Source organism: Schistocerca serialis, chromosome 9 (assembly GCF_023864345.2).
Source record: "Schistocerca serialis cubense isolate TAMUIC-IGC-003099 chromosome 9, iqSchSeri2.2, whole genome shotgun sequence".
Classification (NCBI taxonomy): domain Eukaryota; kingdom Metazoa; phylum Arthropoda; class Insecta; order Orthoptera; family Acrididae; genus Schistocerca; species Schistocerca serialis.
In genome coordinates, this window is record NC_064646.1 from 123,404,600 (window position 1) to 123,425,263 (window position 20,664).

Here is a 20,664-nt window from a genome sequence, read left to right on the forward strand (position 1 = left end):
ACAGCGCTATGGCTTGTGTGCCGCGCTTTTAAGCGGTGTGTTTTTGTTTCCACTGAAATAATGAAATGTAAATTGCATTCCGCTATTGCTAAATGTTACCTCTACATCGAATAACTTAACCAGCTTTTAAACAGACATCGCTAATTTAAAAAACGAAAAAAATAAAATAAATGCATAAATAAGTAAAAGCATCTCTTGAATACAAAAATGTATAAAAGCGCAAAACGTAATCTGTTTTCTGAGTTTTCTGCCGCCGTAAATGTTTGATATAAGCTTGCAGTCTCCTAAGTTGCCTCTGAAAACAGTTTTAACGAGTAACCACGACCAACATAACGTTCGTTTTCATTTTGCATTTATCGCAATTTTATAGGAACCTCAATTGACAATTGGGCATTGTCGTTTTCACTCAAAAAAATTGTTCAAGTGCCTTGTTTGTAGCCGGCCGGGGTGGCCGAGCGGTTCTAGGCGCTACAGTCTGGAACCACGCGACCGCTACGGTCGCAGGTTCGAATCCTGCCTCGGGCATGGATGTGTGTGATGTCCTTAGGTTTAAGTAGTTCTAAGTTCTAGGGGACTGATGACCTCAGCAGTTAAGTCCCATAGTGCTCAGAGCCATTTGAACCAACCTTGTTTGCAGGAAGCATCTGAATCAGCCAATCGAATTAGAACATCCTTCAAAATACCTGGTGGCAACTGAAACAGCGGTTTATCCAAGAACTCAAGGTTGCTACTTCAGGTACAGGATACCCGAATATTTTTTTCTGGAAAAATGGTAACTTCTCTGCGCAACGGTGAACAAGGAAATCGACTTGAAAAATAATTTCCTCTTTGACTCATAGAACCCCATTTCACCCCTGTAACAAACTTCTGATTTGATCGGGTGAAAATACGAGTATTTTACCCAGTACTCGACTAAATTCGCGAGATAAAATTGCATTTTTTATTACTTTCTTCATTGTAAAGATACCATTTCGTTGATGCCGACTGACTTAGAAGATCTTCTATACGAGCTTGCAATTTTTGCACATGTTTTCATATGAGCATTTCTCCTCTGTAATGCCACTGCGTACTTCTGTAAACTGGCTGCTTCTGAATCACGTAGATTTACCAGTGCTCTTCTTCCATGGAGAAAGATTTTGCAAAGTCCGTAGTTTCTTCTATGGATCTATGCTGAAAGGTTCCTTTCCTTCTTCTGTTAAACGTGGTGTGCTACCACTGATTCTAATACTACGCTGTTAAGCGCTTTTTTCCGCGGTAAATTCAGCAGTTTATTTGAAATGATGAGAGTATATTCCAGAATTTACAACATTCAAAGCGTCTTTTCTATAGCATTTCGACAGAGAAATCCTTCACAGACTTGCATCGCGAGAGTCCCTCTTGTATATAAATGAAATTACAGTATTTCAGATACTTTACTGTTCACATACAGACATGATTTTATGTATATAGGCTGAAACGGCGAGTGAAAATTTTTACCAACGCCGGCAATCGAATGCAGTTCTCCTGGTTAGTAGGCATGTACGTTAGCCACTAAGCCACGTTGGCAGACTGGTACAGAGAACTGTAGAAATTATCCTGGTACGCCTCCATCCTTGATCCAAGTTCTCAGTGTTGGACAGTCTACTTTAAATTCCCCCTTACACACTAACTGAATTACTATGGCTCTCCATGTCCTGAAATAACACCACATCAAATGCAAATGGGGGATACAGCCTGAAACCCAAATACAGGTACTGACACAAATGGGCTAACTCAGTATCAGAGACTTTACTACTCACATATAAATATGATTTTATGCATATAGAGTGAAGCAGTGAGAATTTAGATTGAGGAGGGAGGCATGCTAGGGTAATCCTTGTAGTTGTGAGAACCGCTGTGCCAAGGTGGATTAGCGACTAACCCGCCTGCCTTTTAAGCAGGAGGGTCGGGTTCGTCTCCCGGCCTTGGTACAAATTTTCGCTCGCTGCTTCAGTCTATGTTTGTAAAATCATGTCCCATTTAGTGTTGTGATTGAGAGAATTACAGCCAACAATAGCACAACCTGGCATTGCTTTCACACACTCAAAACACTTTCGTTTGCAAATATCTAGCTATACAAAAGGAACTAAGCGAAAGCTCACAAAACCACATATCCTCCAACAAATATAGGCGCGAAGTGTTCGATCTGACGTCATGCGCAAAACGGCAGAAACGTGTTTGATTCTATGCAGCATTTCTGGTCCCCCGCCTCCCCCACCCATCCCCCCTCCCCCATGTAAATTCAAATAGCAACAATGAACGACAAATAAAACGTGATAATTGATAAATAAACACATAGCAATCAGAATACCAACATACAAAACAAATACGCTACTAACTTATGCACCAATCAAATACGAGGCTCTTTCAATAAGTAATGCCCCATATTTTTTTCTCAATACATATTTATTTTTAAGAGTCAGAATGTGGTGACAATATACATCAACATGTCTTGTCCATGTCCTGTTTTTCTACTTAGTCTCCATACTGTTCTATGCGCCAATGTTGTGGAAGAGCTTGTATTCCTTGCTGGTGAAAGCTCTTGTCCTGTAGGCATAGCCATGTTTTCACTGCATCACTGACACTCCCGTCATCTTCAAAGTGTGTTCCTCTTAGAGGACCGTGAAGCAGCTCAAAGAGATCGAAGTCTGAGGGTGCCGGGACTGGACTGTAGGGCTTGCTTCTGTGAGCATTCGTGGAATCCATCGTGAGCTCCTCTTTGAATATGGTTCAAATGGCTCTGAGCACTATAGGACTTAACATGTATGGTCATCAGTCCCCTAGAACTTAGAACTACTTAAACCTAACTAACCTAAGGACATCACACAACACCCAGTCATCACGAGGCAGAGAAAATCCCTGACCCCGCCGGGAATCGAACCCGGGAACCCGGGCGTGGGAAGCGAAAACGCTACCGCACGACCACGAGCTGCGGACCCTCTTTGAATATCTCAGAATCTCTATCATTGCAGACGTACTTCCAACGCTGACCGACAGCTCTATCCAGTTATCGAATTGTGATGCGCCGGTCGGCACGAATAATGGCATTCGCACGATTCGGAATGTCTGAAGCAGTGGCTGTGACAGAACGTCCTGAGCGTGGCTGATCATGGAGCTCTGTTTCTGTATTTCCTAAGACTCTAATTTTCTTTACCCATCGCCCAGCTGCACTCCTATCAACTGCAGCGTCGCCATGACTACACACAAACGGTTTTGGATGCTCGCCACGGTTTCTTTTTCTTCACACAAGAATTCAATATCAGCACGCTTCTTGTAACGTGAGTTGCGTGTAGACGCCATTTTGACGCTGTAATACGGCTCTGCCATCTGCCAGAACGGTTCGAACAAACGTCAAATATGAAGCACCAACAAGGACGTTTGTCTATGTATATCAACGGCTTTTAAAAAATATTGTGGGGGCATTACTTATTGAACGACTCTCGTATAACGCAATATACGTTTAACTGCGTGTATAACAACGGCATAAATGTACAACAGGCAAACCACTGCAGCATACTGTTTTCTTGTGAACACTACTGGTAATGTGATCTAGGGGTGCGAGGAGAGATCATTAAATGATGTGCTGCATCTTGAGGGCTGCTATCCAAGCTTCGTTTTCACAGGGGCATGAATACGACTGATGCCTCTTTTACTGTAAAAGGGCATGAGTCACTGATTGATGTTTCTATAAAATAAACATTGTTTTACTGAGTCCTATAGAATGTACACTAAAATGTACACAGACAGACTAATGTATTGTCTCATTCATACACTCTGAAGTACTAGTAATCTTAAAACCATCGCATTCGAACTCATACCCTTTTAAAAATATGCGACTCTGTTCCCATTTTGTGAAGGCTGGCTGATTGTGTTCTTGAGAGTAATATACTGATCTTAATTCAATTTTCAGTATCCATTTACTTCTGTGGTCCTTCCAAATAATTTTGACCATGATGCAACCCAAACACTTGTTTTTGTTTGTGAGGTATGACGCTAACAGTCATGGTGACAGGCGGATTTACAGGTCAGGTCTCGTGTATCTGTAAATTACAGGAAGGAATAGCCAAAATGCAAGTATCTTTTTGTCAACAGTATCCCATCTTTCTCTTAATTAAACTCGTCACGAAGAAGGACTTCTTTACGAGATAAATATCCTCAGTACTTCACATGCCAAACCATTCCAAACATTTACCATGGCTGCAAAAGTGCTACAGTCAGCCACAGTACGATGTCCACGTAACTATATTCATGAAAATGCTTCTACCACCGCGCCACTGTTCTCTGTAGAGCACATCATTGACTCACACTGCATTCCTGTTGAGCGTATTCATCTCAGCTACGGGCGGTACAAGAATCTCCTTTCTGATGTGCTTAACGCCATCAGCTGTGTGTTCACAGTTTTAGACAGCTATATCAAACACTTTCAACCGACGATTGTCCAATATAGTACTGTGAATTTGTCAATAAATTCATTTGTTTCTGCTCCTTTTTTCGTTCTTGACTTGATCATTTTCAAAAGAAGCAGGCTACTATCGCATTTGAATTTGGCCACCCACTTCGTAAATGTTGTAAGTAAAAGAGCATTCTATTTTAAAAGTTCGAACATTTTTGGACGGACGTCCCTCGGGAGAAATCGTACGAGACAAAGATTTAGAACGGGCTGGTATACCAGTTTATCCATTTGAGCAAAACGTGATTAGACAATGATTCTCATTCGGGAGGATGGCGGCTCGAACCCCTTCCTGCAATTCCCACAAATCGCTGAATGCCGGGATGATTCCTTTGTTAAGAGTACAGTCGATTTCTTACCCCATCATTTCCAATCTTCTGATAATCTAGAAGTCGATGAGTTTTCTACCATAATCTTCCTTTCTTCCGCCCTTGAACAAAACACTTTAAAAACTGTATACAAAAATAATCTGAAGATTAAGTTTGAATTCAACTTACGCTATTACAAAAACAAAATTTCACTTCAGGCAGAACCACCTCTGTGTCAGGACGTCTACGCCGAGAACTTTTGTACACAGACCTCACATTAGCCGTAGCAAAAAAGCGAACAGATCAAAGAATCAAGGCACGCTGTCTCCATATCTAGCAGCCTACTGTTGCTTCCAGAGTGAGGCGGTGTCGGCAGCAGCGTACGCCTGCTCCTGGATAGAAGGCAGCCCCCGCTTCAAGCGCACCCTTCGGATCCTCATGTGCCGCGCCCAGAAGCCGCTGGTGCTGACGGCAGGGCGCCTCTACCAGGTCCACAGGACCACCTTCCTCTCGGCAAGTATTACCACATTGTATAGCCACACACGTAAGATTCCGACAACTATGTACAGGAGTATTCAAAAAGAAGAAACACATTTCAAACATTTATTGCTCCCAAATTCCAAAAGATAGAAACACAGTTCCAACGTTCTGGAAAGAGAAAAGTTCAAGTTTTTATGTATTCAGTGTGAGCACCACGTTGTTACACAACAAAAATAAAAACGGCGGCTCATTTCCTGCCACATACGAAGCAGCGGGTCTCGCGTTTGAGAACTTCTCTTAACACGTCCTATGTTACCTGAATGACACCGTTCCAACACGTTGAATTGGAAGATGAGGAACAGAAGATGAATTTCATCGCCGTTGGCGTCCCAGGTCCCCACACCTCGCACCTTGTGACTTTTATCTGTAGGGTCACGTAAAAGACCGCGTTTTTATTCCCCCTGTGACTGACACTCTTGAAAGTCTGCGACATCGCATTGTTGACGCTCTGAATTCGGTAACGAGAGAGCAGCTGCTTCGTGTGTGGCGGGAATGAGCCATTGTTTTGATATTTATCGTGTAACATATTGTTATATCCTAGCCAGTAATGCCACCCGAGCCCGCTGCCAAAAGGTTGGCAGCATCAAAGTCCGGACGCCGTCCGCATAAGCAGCGCCAGCGAGACAGGAAATCGCCGCAAGTCTGCGCGCGCCACCGCTGGCTTCTGGCTTCTTAAGCGCTGGAGTCGCGAGCGCTAGGACAGTTCTGTATTCGCCGCTCAGTTGTATACTCGCCACCGAATTGTGTACTTGCTAGTCAGTTGTGTGTTCATCGCAGCAGAGTTGTTGTTTGTCGTCAGCCGACGCTGACCTAGCCGCTCCGACTCGAGCTAGACAGATTTCTGTAGACACGGAGTTCACTACTGTGTTGCTGTATCTTCGTTAATAAAGATAAGTACCGACTTTTATTTAATCAGAGTGTTTGGGTTTTCATCTTTCTGTTCACTGTTCCAGCGGACCGGTCGGCCCGCTATTAAAAGTGTGGCGGCGACTTCGTAAGCCGTTTCTACAGCGAATTGCTTGTCGCTACGAACACCGCCACAAAACATATGGTGTTCACAATGAATCCATAGAAAGTGTGGCGTCACCGCCAGACACCACACTTGCTAGGTGGTAGCTTTTAAATCGGCCGCGGTCCATTAGTATACGCCAGACCCGCGTGTCGCCACTGTCAGTGATAGCAGACCGAGCGCCACCGCACGGCAGGTCTAGAGAGATGTCCTGGCACTCGCCCCAGTTGTACAGCCGACTTTGCTAGCGACGCTACACTGACAAAGACGCTCTCATTTGCCGAGACGATAGTTAGCATAGCCTTCAGCTACATTTACTACGACCTAGCAAGGCGCCGTATTCAATTGATAATTAATATTATGAAGCATGTACCGTAACGAGAGATGTTCTACAATTGTGGATTAAAGTTAAGTATTATATCAACTACGTACTTTATTTGCAATTCTCAAGATATTGTCCTGTTCCAGACCTCACGCCAGTCAGCGTGTAATTAAACGCGTGCATTTCGGCCTCCTCTAGAAAAACAGTGTTGGCTTTTCTGCCAACACTACAGAAAGTTTGAACTTTTCTCTTACCAGGAACGCTGGAATTGCGCTCCTATATTTTGTAATTTGCTAGCAATAAAGGTCTGAAATCTGTTCCTTCTTTTTGAATAGCCCTCGAATCGTGTGGATCACTGATCACGAGTAGTTTATCCATATAGCATCTGCAACGGCCTACGCAACAGCGTTGGCCCGTTTCTCCACGCAACACAAACCGTTGGCAATTTTGAACTGAAAATAATAATAGACTACTGTTAAGAGTTATGCATGCTTGACTGTACAGCACTGGAAATAATAGATTATTATTATTTCCGAATGTTTGAAAAGAACATTCGTCCTTATTTTACTCTATTAAACCACATTTTACGTGTTAAAATCCTAGTTTACACGACTCTAGGTTGTGCTTAACTGCGCTACCAGTCACTGCGCTTTTGCGGCGCGTGTGTGCGCTAGTCATTGGTAGAACTAAACAGTTTAACTTCTTCCAACTTTGGCGACTCTAAACTAATAGTCACATGTGTTTTTGGGATAGTGCTGTGTCGGTAGCGTGTAAATAAATGTAAATATGAAGTGTGTAACGGAGGAAACAGTCCGCTTTTTGAATATCTATGCTATATGTAGGTTTTTGTGGGATTTTATCGATGTGGATCATAAAACCAACTTGAGGCCCTCCTAAGGCGTTTAAACATGGATGGGTTGACAGTATCTGATCTGCAGAGCCAAATTCATCCCTTCATGACAAATATACAACTGAATTAAGAAAATTCCGGCAAGCAAAACATCTGGCTGTGGAACGGACATCATCTACAAGATTAAAGTCCCATGGGTCAAGTTTGCAGATTCGTTTATAAGGAAGAGGAGAAAAGGAGAGGTAGAGGAGAAAAGGTTACGCAAATCAGCTAAACTTAATTCTTTATTCCATATTAATTTCTATTAAACTTCATAGCAGAGTTTCACATTCACAAACTTTAGCACATATTTTTAGACTTTGGTACATTACGACAGTACAGCTCCATCTTCAAGAGATTAATCTGCAAACCATTCTCTTCTTAATCTGGCGTGCTTGGAATGATTACTGCTGCAGTATTGTAGCTTTGCATCTATGAGCGCCACCCCCTTGGTATTTGTGGACCTCAACGTTCCTGATAAACTCCGTTATCGACATGCTACTGGTCTATTAGATCTGCCCGTACATATTGTTTCTCTGCCAGTTGTGGACTCAACGTGTAGCGCTGATTGTGGGCGAAGTAGTGCATTTCATACATGCGAAATTTGGAAACCAGAATGACAAACGTATTTTCCACGACGAGGCGAGCTCTACACTGCCGTATTTAAATGTTCTTTCTTTGAAACTCAATCGAATATACTTCGAAAACGGCTTCATTAAATATGGTGCTAACGAAATTACGTCATAAATAACTAAAACTGCGCCTTCTGGCAGCCCGAGAGTTCTGGACTCTGACGACGATTTTAGAGTAATCAAATCAGTCAACAAATGACCGATATGGTAGTGTCACGCAAACTAGAGAACTACGGACAACAGTTACACGTATTTAATATTGGCTCCTGTTATGACTAAGCGGGATTGGATTTCTCCCAATTTACGTTGATCAAGGGGTTTGTAAATGGTATAATGCAACACCAAAACTGGTTACTTAAATAAACTGAATACAAAAGAGATGAGTGACGGAGTTTTAATTTTCATTTCACACACTAATGTGTCTCCCTGCACTTCTTGCAGATTACCTTTAAATTCACGTGTTGCGCCGAATATTTCAACTAAGATACGTAAACAAGGCCTATTGTGGAATAGATTCTTCCGGAAGTTCGTTTCTCATGTGACCTATTGTGGAATAGATTCTTCCGGAAGTTCGTTTCTCGTGTGAAACTTATTAGATTAGATTTACTTTCATTCCAATTGATCCATAGTGAGGAGGTCCTCCAGGAAGTGGAACATGTCAGAAAAACAACAATACATGACAAATATTTACAACTAAAACAAATAAGCTAATGTACCATTGCACAGGTCCCAAGTGGAATGATCGTCATTTTTTAATGAACACTATATGAAAGTCATTTTACAAATACTAATGCACTGAATTTAAAATAAAAAAGTTTTTTATTTATTTATAAGGTAATAAACATGTAATACAACTACTATAATACTTATTTACAATGAACACATTACTGCACTGAAATGGTGCAGAAGTTAGATTCTACTTACACACACACACATTTACAATGAACACATTACTGCACTGAAATTGCACAGAAGCTATATCGTACTTATATATATATATATATATATATCAGTTGGTTTTACTGAGAAATTCATCAATGGAGTAGAAGGAGTTGGCCACCAATAAATCCTTTAGGCTTCTCTTAAACTGAATTTCATTGGTTGTTAAGCTTTTTATGGCTGCTGGCAAGTTATTGAAAATGTGTGTCCCTGAATAATGCACACCTTTTTGTACAAGACTAAGTGACTTTAAATCCTTGTGAAGATTATTCTTATTTCTAGTATTGATTCCATGAATTGAGCTGTTGGTTTGAAAAAGTGATATATTTTTAATGACAAATTTCATTAAGGAATAAATATATTGGGAAGCAGTAGTTAGTATCCCTAGTTCCCTAAACAGGTTCTGCAGGATGTTCTTGAGTTCACACCACATATAACTCTTACTGCACGTTTTTGTGCCTGGAAAACTTTAGCTTGGCTTGATGTATTACCCCAAAAAATAATCCCATATGACATTATGGAATGAAAGTAAGCATAGTATGCCAGCTTTTTCATTTTTATATCCCCTATGTCTGACAAAATTCGCATTGCAAACAGAGATTTGTTAAGACGCTTCAGCAGTTCTGTGGTGTGCTCCTCCTAGTTGAATTTATTATCAAGCTGTAATCCCAAGAATTTAACACTGTCCACTTCTTCTATCTTCTTGTCATCGTATGTTAGACGTATACTCATGGGACACCCCTTACAAGTTCTGAACTGCATGTAGTGTGTTTTTTCAAAGTTTTGTGACAAATAATTGGCTAGGAACCAGTGATTAATGTCCACAAATATTTTATTAGCTGATCTTTCTAAGACTACACTTGATTTGCTATTTATTGCGTTTCATAAAAACAAAGTCCTAAAGTACTGCAGCCATAGTGGCACCGTCAAATGTCATCGAAAGTCATGTCCTTTGATTTCTGAGTGTATGCTAAGCCCATGACGAAAGCTGCATACTTAAATCCAACGAGACCCAGCAGATAGTTCATTTGCAGGTTTTCTGAAATCTTGTGCACATTGAACTTCTTTGCTGCTTCCTTGTCCTCTTCTTCTTTTCACACATATACTATTAGAGTGAAAATTTTTACATAAAGGCATATGCATTGATCTCTTCTTTAATTTTTCGTCACCAGTTTATTAGGTTTTGCACTGGATTTATCAGTAATACATGGGCATGAAAACCACACATTCCGTTTCTCTAACTACTGAATGTGCTTTCACACACAAAAGATCACAATACATGTGGTAATATCACAGTAAAGAACATATGAAGGCAGCTTAAATTAAGGTACCATTGCCAACAGATATAACAGGAATAAAGAGCAGAAAATTGTAAGACTGCGAATCACAAACTCAGTCTAACACTGTTCCTCCGTTTTATTTACAGATTACAACAGAAAATAAATGATTAACACACACACACACACACACACACACACACACACACACACACACACACACACACACAGAGAGAGAGAGAGAGAGAGAGAGAGAGAGAGAGAGAGAGAGAGAGAGAGGAGGGGGGGGAGAGGCAAGAGGAGGGGCGAGGGGAGGGAGGGGAAGTGAATTTGCACGAGACAGACAAAGACAAAAGCTTGAAACATGTGCCTATGAGCAACCCATCATTTAACTACAGGTGATTGTCCTTATTTTTTGTTTATCATTTCCATCCACAAGATTTCAGAACCATAATGGAACATAAATCAGAGACATCATTTCATGTGTGGTAGCAGAACTGATGTGTCTGTTGTCATGCAAATATATGAGCTGTACTACAAATTATATAAAAGTCATAGGGCAATTACAGCTCAGTAACTAAACTAGTTCTTTTGTAATGTTAGTGTTTCTCATATTCGACAATGCTGCACCATCTACTTTTTGTTATTATATTATTCATATTACCCATTATTTTTCCTAGTATTTACAAATGTATGAGTCCACTCCTACATAACTATTACTGCTGTAATATGATGAGTTACCATCTTGTGTTACAGCTGGTGAATGCATCTTACTCATATTATGCATTGCTGGGACAAATTAGTAAACGTTGAAGAAGACATTAGATTTATTCAGAAGAGAAGTATTCATCAAAAATCTGTGGACAACCCCTCGCACACCCACTGCCCCCCCCCCCCCCCCACACACACACACACAATAGACAGACAAGTTTCTGTATGTCCTTCCTTCTGGTTGGTGGTTTGAATGACTTTGGCCATTCACTTATGTAATAAAATGGAACACCTACAGCTGTCCTTATGATGTTGTTTATTATATGGCTACCAGTTTCAGTGCTTCAGTGGACCATCTTCAGGTCTTAACTACAGTCCGTGAGACGAGTGATTGGTACTGACAGTTCCGGCGGGCAGACGGCGCTGTTGCCGAACGTGGCTCACAGCACGCGGCGCCCTGTCTGCTACACGCATTCTCTAGCAGCAGAAATAAAATCGAGACAAAATACAAGTCGTATTGGTACGCGTGAATTTATTTAAAGTTGATGCTTGAAATATATTAACTCGAAAACTGATAAGAGCTATTTAGTACAAGTATCTAAGATGCTGAAACATAATAAAGTTATTTGTTAAACTTCACAACTGAAATGAAAACTATTTTCGCAAGTTGTTGAACATTAGCAGTTTTGGTTTCCGTTATTAAGTATTAGCATTATTAATTTGTTCTACTACAAGCTACAGAATAATTGGTCAGTGTATTAAGAGTTATAATCTGAAGAAAGTACTCACAATATGATGATCTGGTTGTAGATCGATAGCAAACTCCCTCCTTACATTCCTGAATACGTTGTAGTTACTGTAATGGAAAAACACCACTCACATCACTGTCAGAATCTGATTTGACATTTCCTCAGCACTACTCGAACTATCACTGCTCTCTCCCAGATGTATAATTAAATTTTCGATGCATTCTTCCACAACCCCTTCGGTTTTGGCCGCCTCTCTGATGGCACTTGCAGTGCTGTTCACAATTTTAGCCCACGTCTCGCTTGTCACTTTATTGATAGCTGCTGGAAGGAGAGTTTCCACTTCAGAGATCGTGAATTTTTTATTGTTTGCAGCAATGTAATTTTTTATCTGCGCCCACACTCCTTCAATTGCATTGAAGTGACAGTGGTACGGAGGAAGCCGAACGATTTCATGCCCTTGCCTTTTAGCAATCTCGTCAATTACATATGTTGGAAATTGGGGTTTCTTTTGTGCCACAATTTCGAGCAGTTCCGCCTTCCTTAAATCTTCTCTGAAATCTACTTTTCGCCGTTTCAACCTCTGAATGATATCGTCTTTTTTTGTTGCCAAGGTTGGTGCCTTATCGTGAACAACGGAATGATACGGCGCATTGTCCATAACAATCACTGATGGACTTGTCAAATTCATCATAAGCGATGTCTCGAACCATTCTTGAAATACCACACTGTTCATTTCTTCATAGTAATCTCCCGTCTTTTTTGACCGAAACATTTTCAAGCAGTTTGGCACAAAACCTGTCGATGTTCCTGCATGTAAGACAATAATAGGCCCTCCTTTGCCAACAGGCACTGCCATTGTCCCCTCGGGCGTTCCATCATTCCAGCCTCTGCGTAAAGAATGGCTGGCATTGACCCAAGTTTCATCTAACCACACTATACTTTCGAATTCCACACCCATGATCCTGCGCAGAAATCTGCACCGCCATGCAACTACATCTGTCCTTTCCATTAATATTTTGCGTCCGTTAAACAGTGAATAGCTGAAGCCTATGTCTTTCAACACTGTACGCAATGAAAATTTGCTCCCTTTAAAAAGATCGTCTTTCTGATGCGACACCTGTAATTTAGATAGAGTGGGATGTTCCCTTCTCTTATAATAGCTGTATATATGACGACGAATAGCGTCTTTCTGAAAATCGTCCAAAGCTGTCACCTGCTTATTTCTCGGTCACTTCTTTCCTGGTGTGTGCAGCTTTGTTGTGCCACTCTCGTCACAATCTACACTATACTGTTCTTTCCCTATCTTTACAACAGTGTTCTTACTTATTTTCAATGCTGCTGCAGTTCTCTTCACAACCTGAACAACAGGAATTAAGGGCCCACCTTTGTCCTTTTCTTTCTCAAAGTAATCCCTCACAGAGCACACGAATTCACGGGCATGGGTGTGTAGCACACTTTTCTTCCTCCGTTTCACTTCTTGTGTTGGGCTGGTACTACCCGCCGCACTAGACATTGTTTACAACGAAACATAAACAAAGAAACACTAAAAACAACAAAAACGCAATAAACTGCGAATTCAACTTCAGACAAACGACGAACGACCGCACCGCCTGCACGCGAGACACTGGTAAGTTTCATAAGCGCGCGCGACCGGGTTTCAGAGCAGCAATGTGGCCCTTTCTACCCACTCAAAGTCAGGCCGTCATTGGCTGCCTGCCTGCGGTCGCTAGACAACAGAAAGACGCTACCGAGCTGTCAGTACCAAAGACTCGTCTCCCAGACTATATGCTCAGGGGGTTAATTCCAATTGTGTACATGATTCATCAGTAGCCAACATCTATGAACTGGTTGTTAGTTAATGATTGGAGACATAACATGGTTGTTCCAGGTAGTCTGTGAAAACCAGTTCATAGATGTTGGCCACTGATGGATCATGTGTTTGATTAGAGTTAACTGGTGCTGAGGGAGGGGGGGGGGGGGGGGTTAAGGCCTGAAGATGGTGCACTGATACACTGAAACTAGTAGCCATATAATAAATAACATCATAAGGACAGCTGTAGGGGTTCCATTTTATTACATACATAAAATTTAACCATTCTTTTGACAATACATTTCTAGATGTACATATTTTTTCCATTTCAAAAATAAATACCGTATTTAGATAAATTTTTCAGTTGTACTAAAAATACACTTTACTTAAATATGAATAATAAAGAACTGTTACAACAGAGTCAACTGACTGCACACAACTATGTTCCATTATGTACTGTGCTGAGACAGAAGCTATTCTGTAAATATTTTGAGTCACAAGCCCCAAACACTTCCAAAAGCTTACATTAGACAGCTCCTTCATATCTGCTGTCCTGAGTCCAGGTCCATTAGCAGTTACATAATTTTATACTCTTCTGCTTTTTAATTTCTGGCTTCCATATTGAAATTAAAAGTTTTTTCAATAAAAATGCCCACTTTGCTTTTTCAATATATACATTTGTATTTCATCTTTAAAATTTTCACACTGACATCTATGAATAGTGTGCCAATTTTATGGCTAGTTGTGATGAGGTAATGACATAGCTAATTTTACTTTAAGTTATTAGCCTATAAACTTTATAATGATTTGAAGTGTTAACTGTTTTATTCAAGTAATCATGTCATTTGAAGAATCCATAAACTGAGAAAATCAAACCACATACTTGAACTGTAGTTGATTTTATGTAAAGTGATTTTCTATTGTTGCACTCTCTGAATAAAAAATAAAGCATTATGTCAGAAATTTATGACACCAGTACTTACTTGAGATAACCCACTTTAAACGAATGAAAATTTGTTTTCCAAAGTGTTAACTGCTCTTTTCTCTAATAATTTTTTCATTGAGTTCAGAGGATGGAAAACTTCTGGTAGTAGCCACATGAAATCCAGTTCCTGATTTTCTATCATGACATACTCAAAGACATAGACCGAGGTGATTGCATGGATGCAGTATTTCTCGACTTTCAAAGAGGTTTGATTGTATCTCATAAACTTTTATCATTTTGAACTTATGGCTTCTTATATGAAGTTTGTGAGTGGATTGAGGATTTCTTAGTAAGGAGAATACAGCATGCTGTGTTGGATGCAGAGTCACAGACATATGTAGGAGCTAATTTGGGCCTGTCCAGGGAAGCATATCATACATTAATTTGACTTTTTTGTTTATTTAGCCTTTGAAAATTTATATGGCACAGATTGTTTGCTTAGAAGAGCAAGTTAAAAATACAAAACTGCTACATTGAACATGTCTACATAACTTTCAGTCTCAATCAAACAATGGAAAATCCAGGATAGAATGTAACAATATTATGAAAAGAAAAGTTGCCACTCACCATATAACAGAGATGCTGAGTCACAGTTAGTCACAACAAAAAGACTGTCACAAATAAATCTTTCAACCCGTAAGGCCTTCATAAAAAATAGACAACACACACACACACACACACACACACACACACACACACACACACACACACACTCACACACACATTTGATTGCAGTCTCCGGCAACTCTGATGAAGGCCTTATGGGCCAAAAGCTTTATTTGTAACAGACTTTTTATTGTGTCTATCTGCAATTCAGCATCCCTGCTACATGGTGAGTGGCAACTTTCATTTCCATAATATTGTAACTTTCAGCCTCTTGCAGATTTTTTCATTGTATAAATAATTTTTCATGTACAAATAGTTATTTATTTTACGGACCACAAATGATTCCTTCTCAGCATGAATATAGTAACTGATAAATAAACACAGTAGTGAAAAGTCTTCAGTGAAACACAAATAATAGAAAGAATAAAGGCAACAACTCACTGCATAGTTGAGTTGTTGACAGGCACTTGAATTAGACTGAGACCACTGCTGGCGTATGGGTGAATCCTTCTTTAGCATTAATGGTACACACATACGTACATACACACACATACGCCTCCATGGCTACGTGTTCCTGTGAGTGTGTATGCGTATTCTACTTGCTTTGAAAAACAATTCTTTCAAAAGGTAGGAACAGTTTCATTCTTGTTTATGTCCCTGTATACAACTCCATGCATCAACTACATGGTGAACTATTACATTTACTTCTTCATTATTAATAGTTACACATGCAACACACAAAAAATTCCATTTTTATATGAATAAATATAATTGAAAAACTCAATAATTCAAATCTGATGCATAATATTGAGCTGAATTTGCTTACATACACAACATAATCAAAATGTAATTTTATAAAATAAATTTACAAGGGTCATTTACACAAAGTCAAATGCATTTTAATTCAATAAATCCTTATTTATTATTTACCTACAGTAATAATTATTTACACATATACTCCCCTACTGAACAAAAACAGTTGTCAAATATTTCTTAAGACTATTTCTAAATCTTACAAATCATTTGATGTGATTAATTTATTGTGGCAGATTGTTGTAAAGTTTTGTCTGATGTTATCACACCACTTTCTCATTTTCTTTTCCTTTTCTTAGGATTGAGATTTTATTCCCTAACTATGACATTTAATAGTCATGGGTGACTGGAATTCAATAGTAGGAAAAGGGAGAGAAGGAAACGTAGTAGGTGAATATGTATTGGGGACAAGAAATGAAAGAGGAAGCCGCCTGGTAGAATTTTGCACACAGCATAACTTAATAATAGCTAACACTTGGTTCAAGAATCATAAAAGAAGGTTGTATACATGGAAGAAGCCTGGAGATACTGACAGGTTACAGATAGATTATGTAATGGTAAGACAGAGATTCGGGAACCAGGTTTTAAATTGTAAGACATTTCCAGGGGCAGATGTGGACTCTGACCACAATCTATTGGTTATTAACTGTAGATTAAAACTGAAGAAACTGCAAAAAGGTGCGAATTCGAGGAGATAGGACCTGGATAAACAGACTAAACCAGAGGTTGTACAGAGTTTCAGTGAGAGAATAAGGGAACAATTGACAGGAATGAGGGAAAGAAATACAGTAGAAGAGAAATGGGTAGCTTTGAGAGATGAAATAGTGAAGGTAGCAGAGGATCAAGTAGGTAAAAAGATGAGGGCTAGTAGAAATCCTTGGGTAACAGAAGAGATATTGAATTTAATTGATGAAAGGAGAAAATACAAAAATGCAGTAAATGAAGCAGGCAAAAAGGAATACAAACGTCTCAAAAATGAGATCGACAGTAAGTGCAAAATGGCTAAGCAGGGATGCCTAGAGGACAAATGTAAGGATGTAGAGGCTTATCTCACTAGGGGTAAGACAGATACTGCCTACAGGAAAATTAAAGAGACCTTTATTTCTCTTCTTTCTGCTACTTATCCCCCCCCCCCCTCCTCCCCACCTTCTCTCCTGCCCTTTGTCTAAACTGCAGCACTTCACTGTCTGCTACCCCTACCATACTACCCATCCCCCTCCATCCCCCAGCCTCCTCCTTACCTCCATTCAGTTGCCACTCCCATCATGCCCTGGTGGTGCTGCTCACAATGTGGTTTCAGTTGTCTGAGACTATAGACATGTCTGCAAGTTGCATTTGCATGAGTGTGTGTGCATGTGTGTATGTGTGTCTATTGCTGACAAAGGCCTTAACGGCCGAAGGCTATGATTGTGTGAATCTTTTTCTTGTTCCTATTGTGTCTCAGCATCTCCGCTATATGGTGAGTAGCAACTTTCCTTCTCTAATATTAATGCAACTAGTTGCGAGACCTGACCCATACATCCTCCCTCCACCACCTACTCCAGTTCACTCACAAACATCATCTGTGCCATCAAAGGCAGGGCTACCTCTGAAACCACCACAGGTGCTGACTCCATGGGGCCTGAGGGGGCCCGAGCCCCCTCAAAATTTTGTTTAGGGGGACAGAGCCCTCCAATAATTTGAGAAAATTATTAGTTATATTATGCTTTTTAAAATCACAAAATTATGTTGGAATTTTTATTTTCCTTATTTGACGGTAGTCACCTTTTAAAATACATTCAGTACTGAGTTAAAACAAATAACTATTAAGGTAGTAAGCAGGTTAACTGAAAATTATTGGTGTGAATCAGGTTAGTGCTACGGTGCTGCAGGCACACTTAGAATTTGTCCCGGTGCGTGAAGCTTTGGGTAAAGTCTACCGCCAGTGGGCCAGTGCTGTGGCCACAATGACATCAAAAGGACTGAAGCAGAAGCACCTGGAACCCTCTGCCTCATGTCACCTTGATGCTTCAAGAAATTATGATGCAGCAGCTATAAAAAGCTCACCCTGCTGTCGCAGTCATTCAGTGTGGATAGTTTCGTTCAGTGCATGCTACAGACATGTTTAGTGTTCCGACTATAGTGTTTAGTGGGCTATTTTATATGACTATATTTTATTCATTTACTTTAGTCTCTTAGTGTATTGTGAATCAAGTTTGCAATGGATAAATTTGTTACCAAAAAGGCACACTTGGAAGTTGATGATACTGCAAGTCAACTTCCAGCAATTATTGTGTCGTCAATATCTTCATCATCTTCAGGCAAGAACCATTCACAGCTCATACCTGGACAATCCAGCAAGGGAAGATTGTTTCAGAAGTCTTGGTTGATCAAATATATATGGCTAGAATATGAAGCATCTACCAAAAAAGTTTTTGGCAAAACCTGCAAAGAGGCAAATGCTAAATATCTGTTACAATTTTCTTCAAAAAAAGAAGATGCATTTACTTCTGTAGGGTTTTCTAACTAGAAAAAGGCTTTGGAAAAATTCTGTCTTCATGAAAATACGTTTACGCATAAATAAGGTGTTCTGAAACTGAATTCTATCACTAACCGAAGTGTGGCCTCCCAATTGAACAGTTAGATAGTGATATGAAGATAGGCCATTTAACTCTTGAGACAATTTTTACTACCGTGCAATTTCTATGCCAACAAGGACTAGCAATTAGAGGGCATGAAGATGTAAACTCAATTTTTTTTCAATTGTTGGAACTCTGAAAGAATGATATACCTGAATTTAAAGATTGGTTAGAGCATTTGGGGTATAAGTGGACATCCCACGATATTCAAAATGAGATCATTGATCTACTAGGAAAGTCTGTGTTGAGAAACATATTGGCTTCAATCAGGAAGACTGAACATTTCTGATGAAACAAGGGACTCTTTGATTCACAAACAAGTGTCATTTTTTATTTGTACTGTCAATGATTCCTTAATCATCAATGAAAACTTTATTGGCTTATACGAGACCCCCAACACTGAATCACAAACTCTATTTAGGGTTTTAAAAGACGTTTTTGCTTGTCTTGATTTGTCAATGGATAACTTAACAGGACAGTGCTATGATTGTGCCTTGAATATGAGAGGTAAGCTCAAAGGACTGAAAACAGTTAGTTTTGGATATACAACCAAAAGCACGTTATGTACACTGCACTGCTCACAGTTTAGACTTGGCAGTTGTAGACAGTCTCCGCCATCTTACATCTATGAGGGATATTATGGCTTTAGCCAAGGACTTAATAAACACCATAAGGGAATCCAACAAAAGGATGGGACTTTTCAGAAGCGTATGTGGTGAGAGCGCCAATGACCAAGCTGGTCTATGACCCCTTTGCCTGATTTGATGGACTATGTGATCTTCTAGTATCTTGAGAATATTGAAAAACTTTGAAGAACTTCTAGAGTTTTTTGAAACATTTTCTGCAGAGTACAAAACAGAGGCAGGTTACAAATGTGTAGGCTACTTTGAGTCAATATTACAATTCAAGCCTTTTATTTTTACATCTTTATTGCCATGCAATGAACCAAGTAGAGGATGTCAATGAAAAAATTCAGTGTCCTCATCTAAACGTTGCTGATCTGGAAAAAATATAAGAGGGCTTGATTTTTATATTGAATGGAATGTGTGATAGTTTTGAACACTTTTGGGAATTGTGTTTAAAAGAAAAACCTTCACAAGTTGATGATCCTTCACTTCCTTGGAATTGAAGTATTCTAAAGAAGTATGAAAACAATGAAGCCAGCTCACAGCAAACTTTCAAAACCCCAGACGAATACTACAAAGCTATTTACATTCAAGTTTGTGAAACGGTGCAATCTTGCATTACTGAGCAGTTTGCTTCAACTGGACTCACACAGATCATTGCAGTTGAACCAGAGTGCTTGCTTTTAATAAACAGAGATGAAACAAATTTGGAAAAATCATCTGAGTTTTCCAAAAATGGTCTAGGCATTGAGAGACTGCACTTACACTTGAATATGTTAGTTGATATTGCTAATAAAAAACAAATGGTCTTAAAAAACATACATTATGTAAGAAAATAGATTACACAAGAGCTTGCAGTTGGAAAATGTTATGTGAAGTAGTGAAGTGCATTAAGCTTCTCCAAGTAGTTCCAGTAACAACAGCAACAGCAGAATTGTCATTTAGTGCTCTTAGATGTCTGAAATCATACCTCTGATCAACAATGGGACAGAAGCAGTTGAACAACATGGCTGTTCTTCATACCCACCAAGATGTTCTGGATGAATTGGATATCTGACCAGTCATCAACAACTTCATATTCAGTAATCAGTCAGACAGTCAACATTTGCACCTTTCTAAAGACACTCTAGCCCTAATAACAGCATTTAGAGCAATAGTAAAAATCTTTATAAAGTAAAGAATAAAATACATACATAATGTTAAATTTTCAGTTTCAAAATATTAGTACTAGTTTAGTACTGTATTACTATATTACTATAGTACTGTATTAGTTATTTTCAAGTGCTTAAATATTTTTAGGGTGTGAGACCTAATTAAAACCTGCTATTTACATACTTTTTGATCGAAAGTATCAGGCATACT

General features: G+C 39.6%; 1 protein-coding gene across 1 annotated transcript in view; it reads left to right on the forward strand.

The window, feature by feature from the left end:
• The window catches only part of LOC126419413 (uncharacterized), a 130,623-nt gene that overhangs the window by 62,574 nt on the left and 47,385 nt on the right, over positions 1 to 20,664 (forward strand). The window contains exon 4 of the mRNA XM_050086602.1: positions 5,134 to 5,289. Coding sequence (XP_049942559.1) covers positions 5,134 to 5,289 — 156 coding nt within the window. The remainder of the gene's footprint in view (positions 1 to 5,133; positions 5,290 to 20,664) is intronic.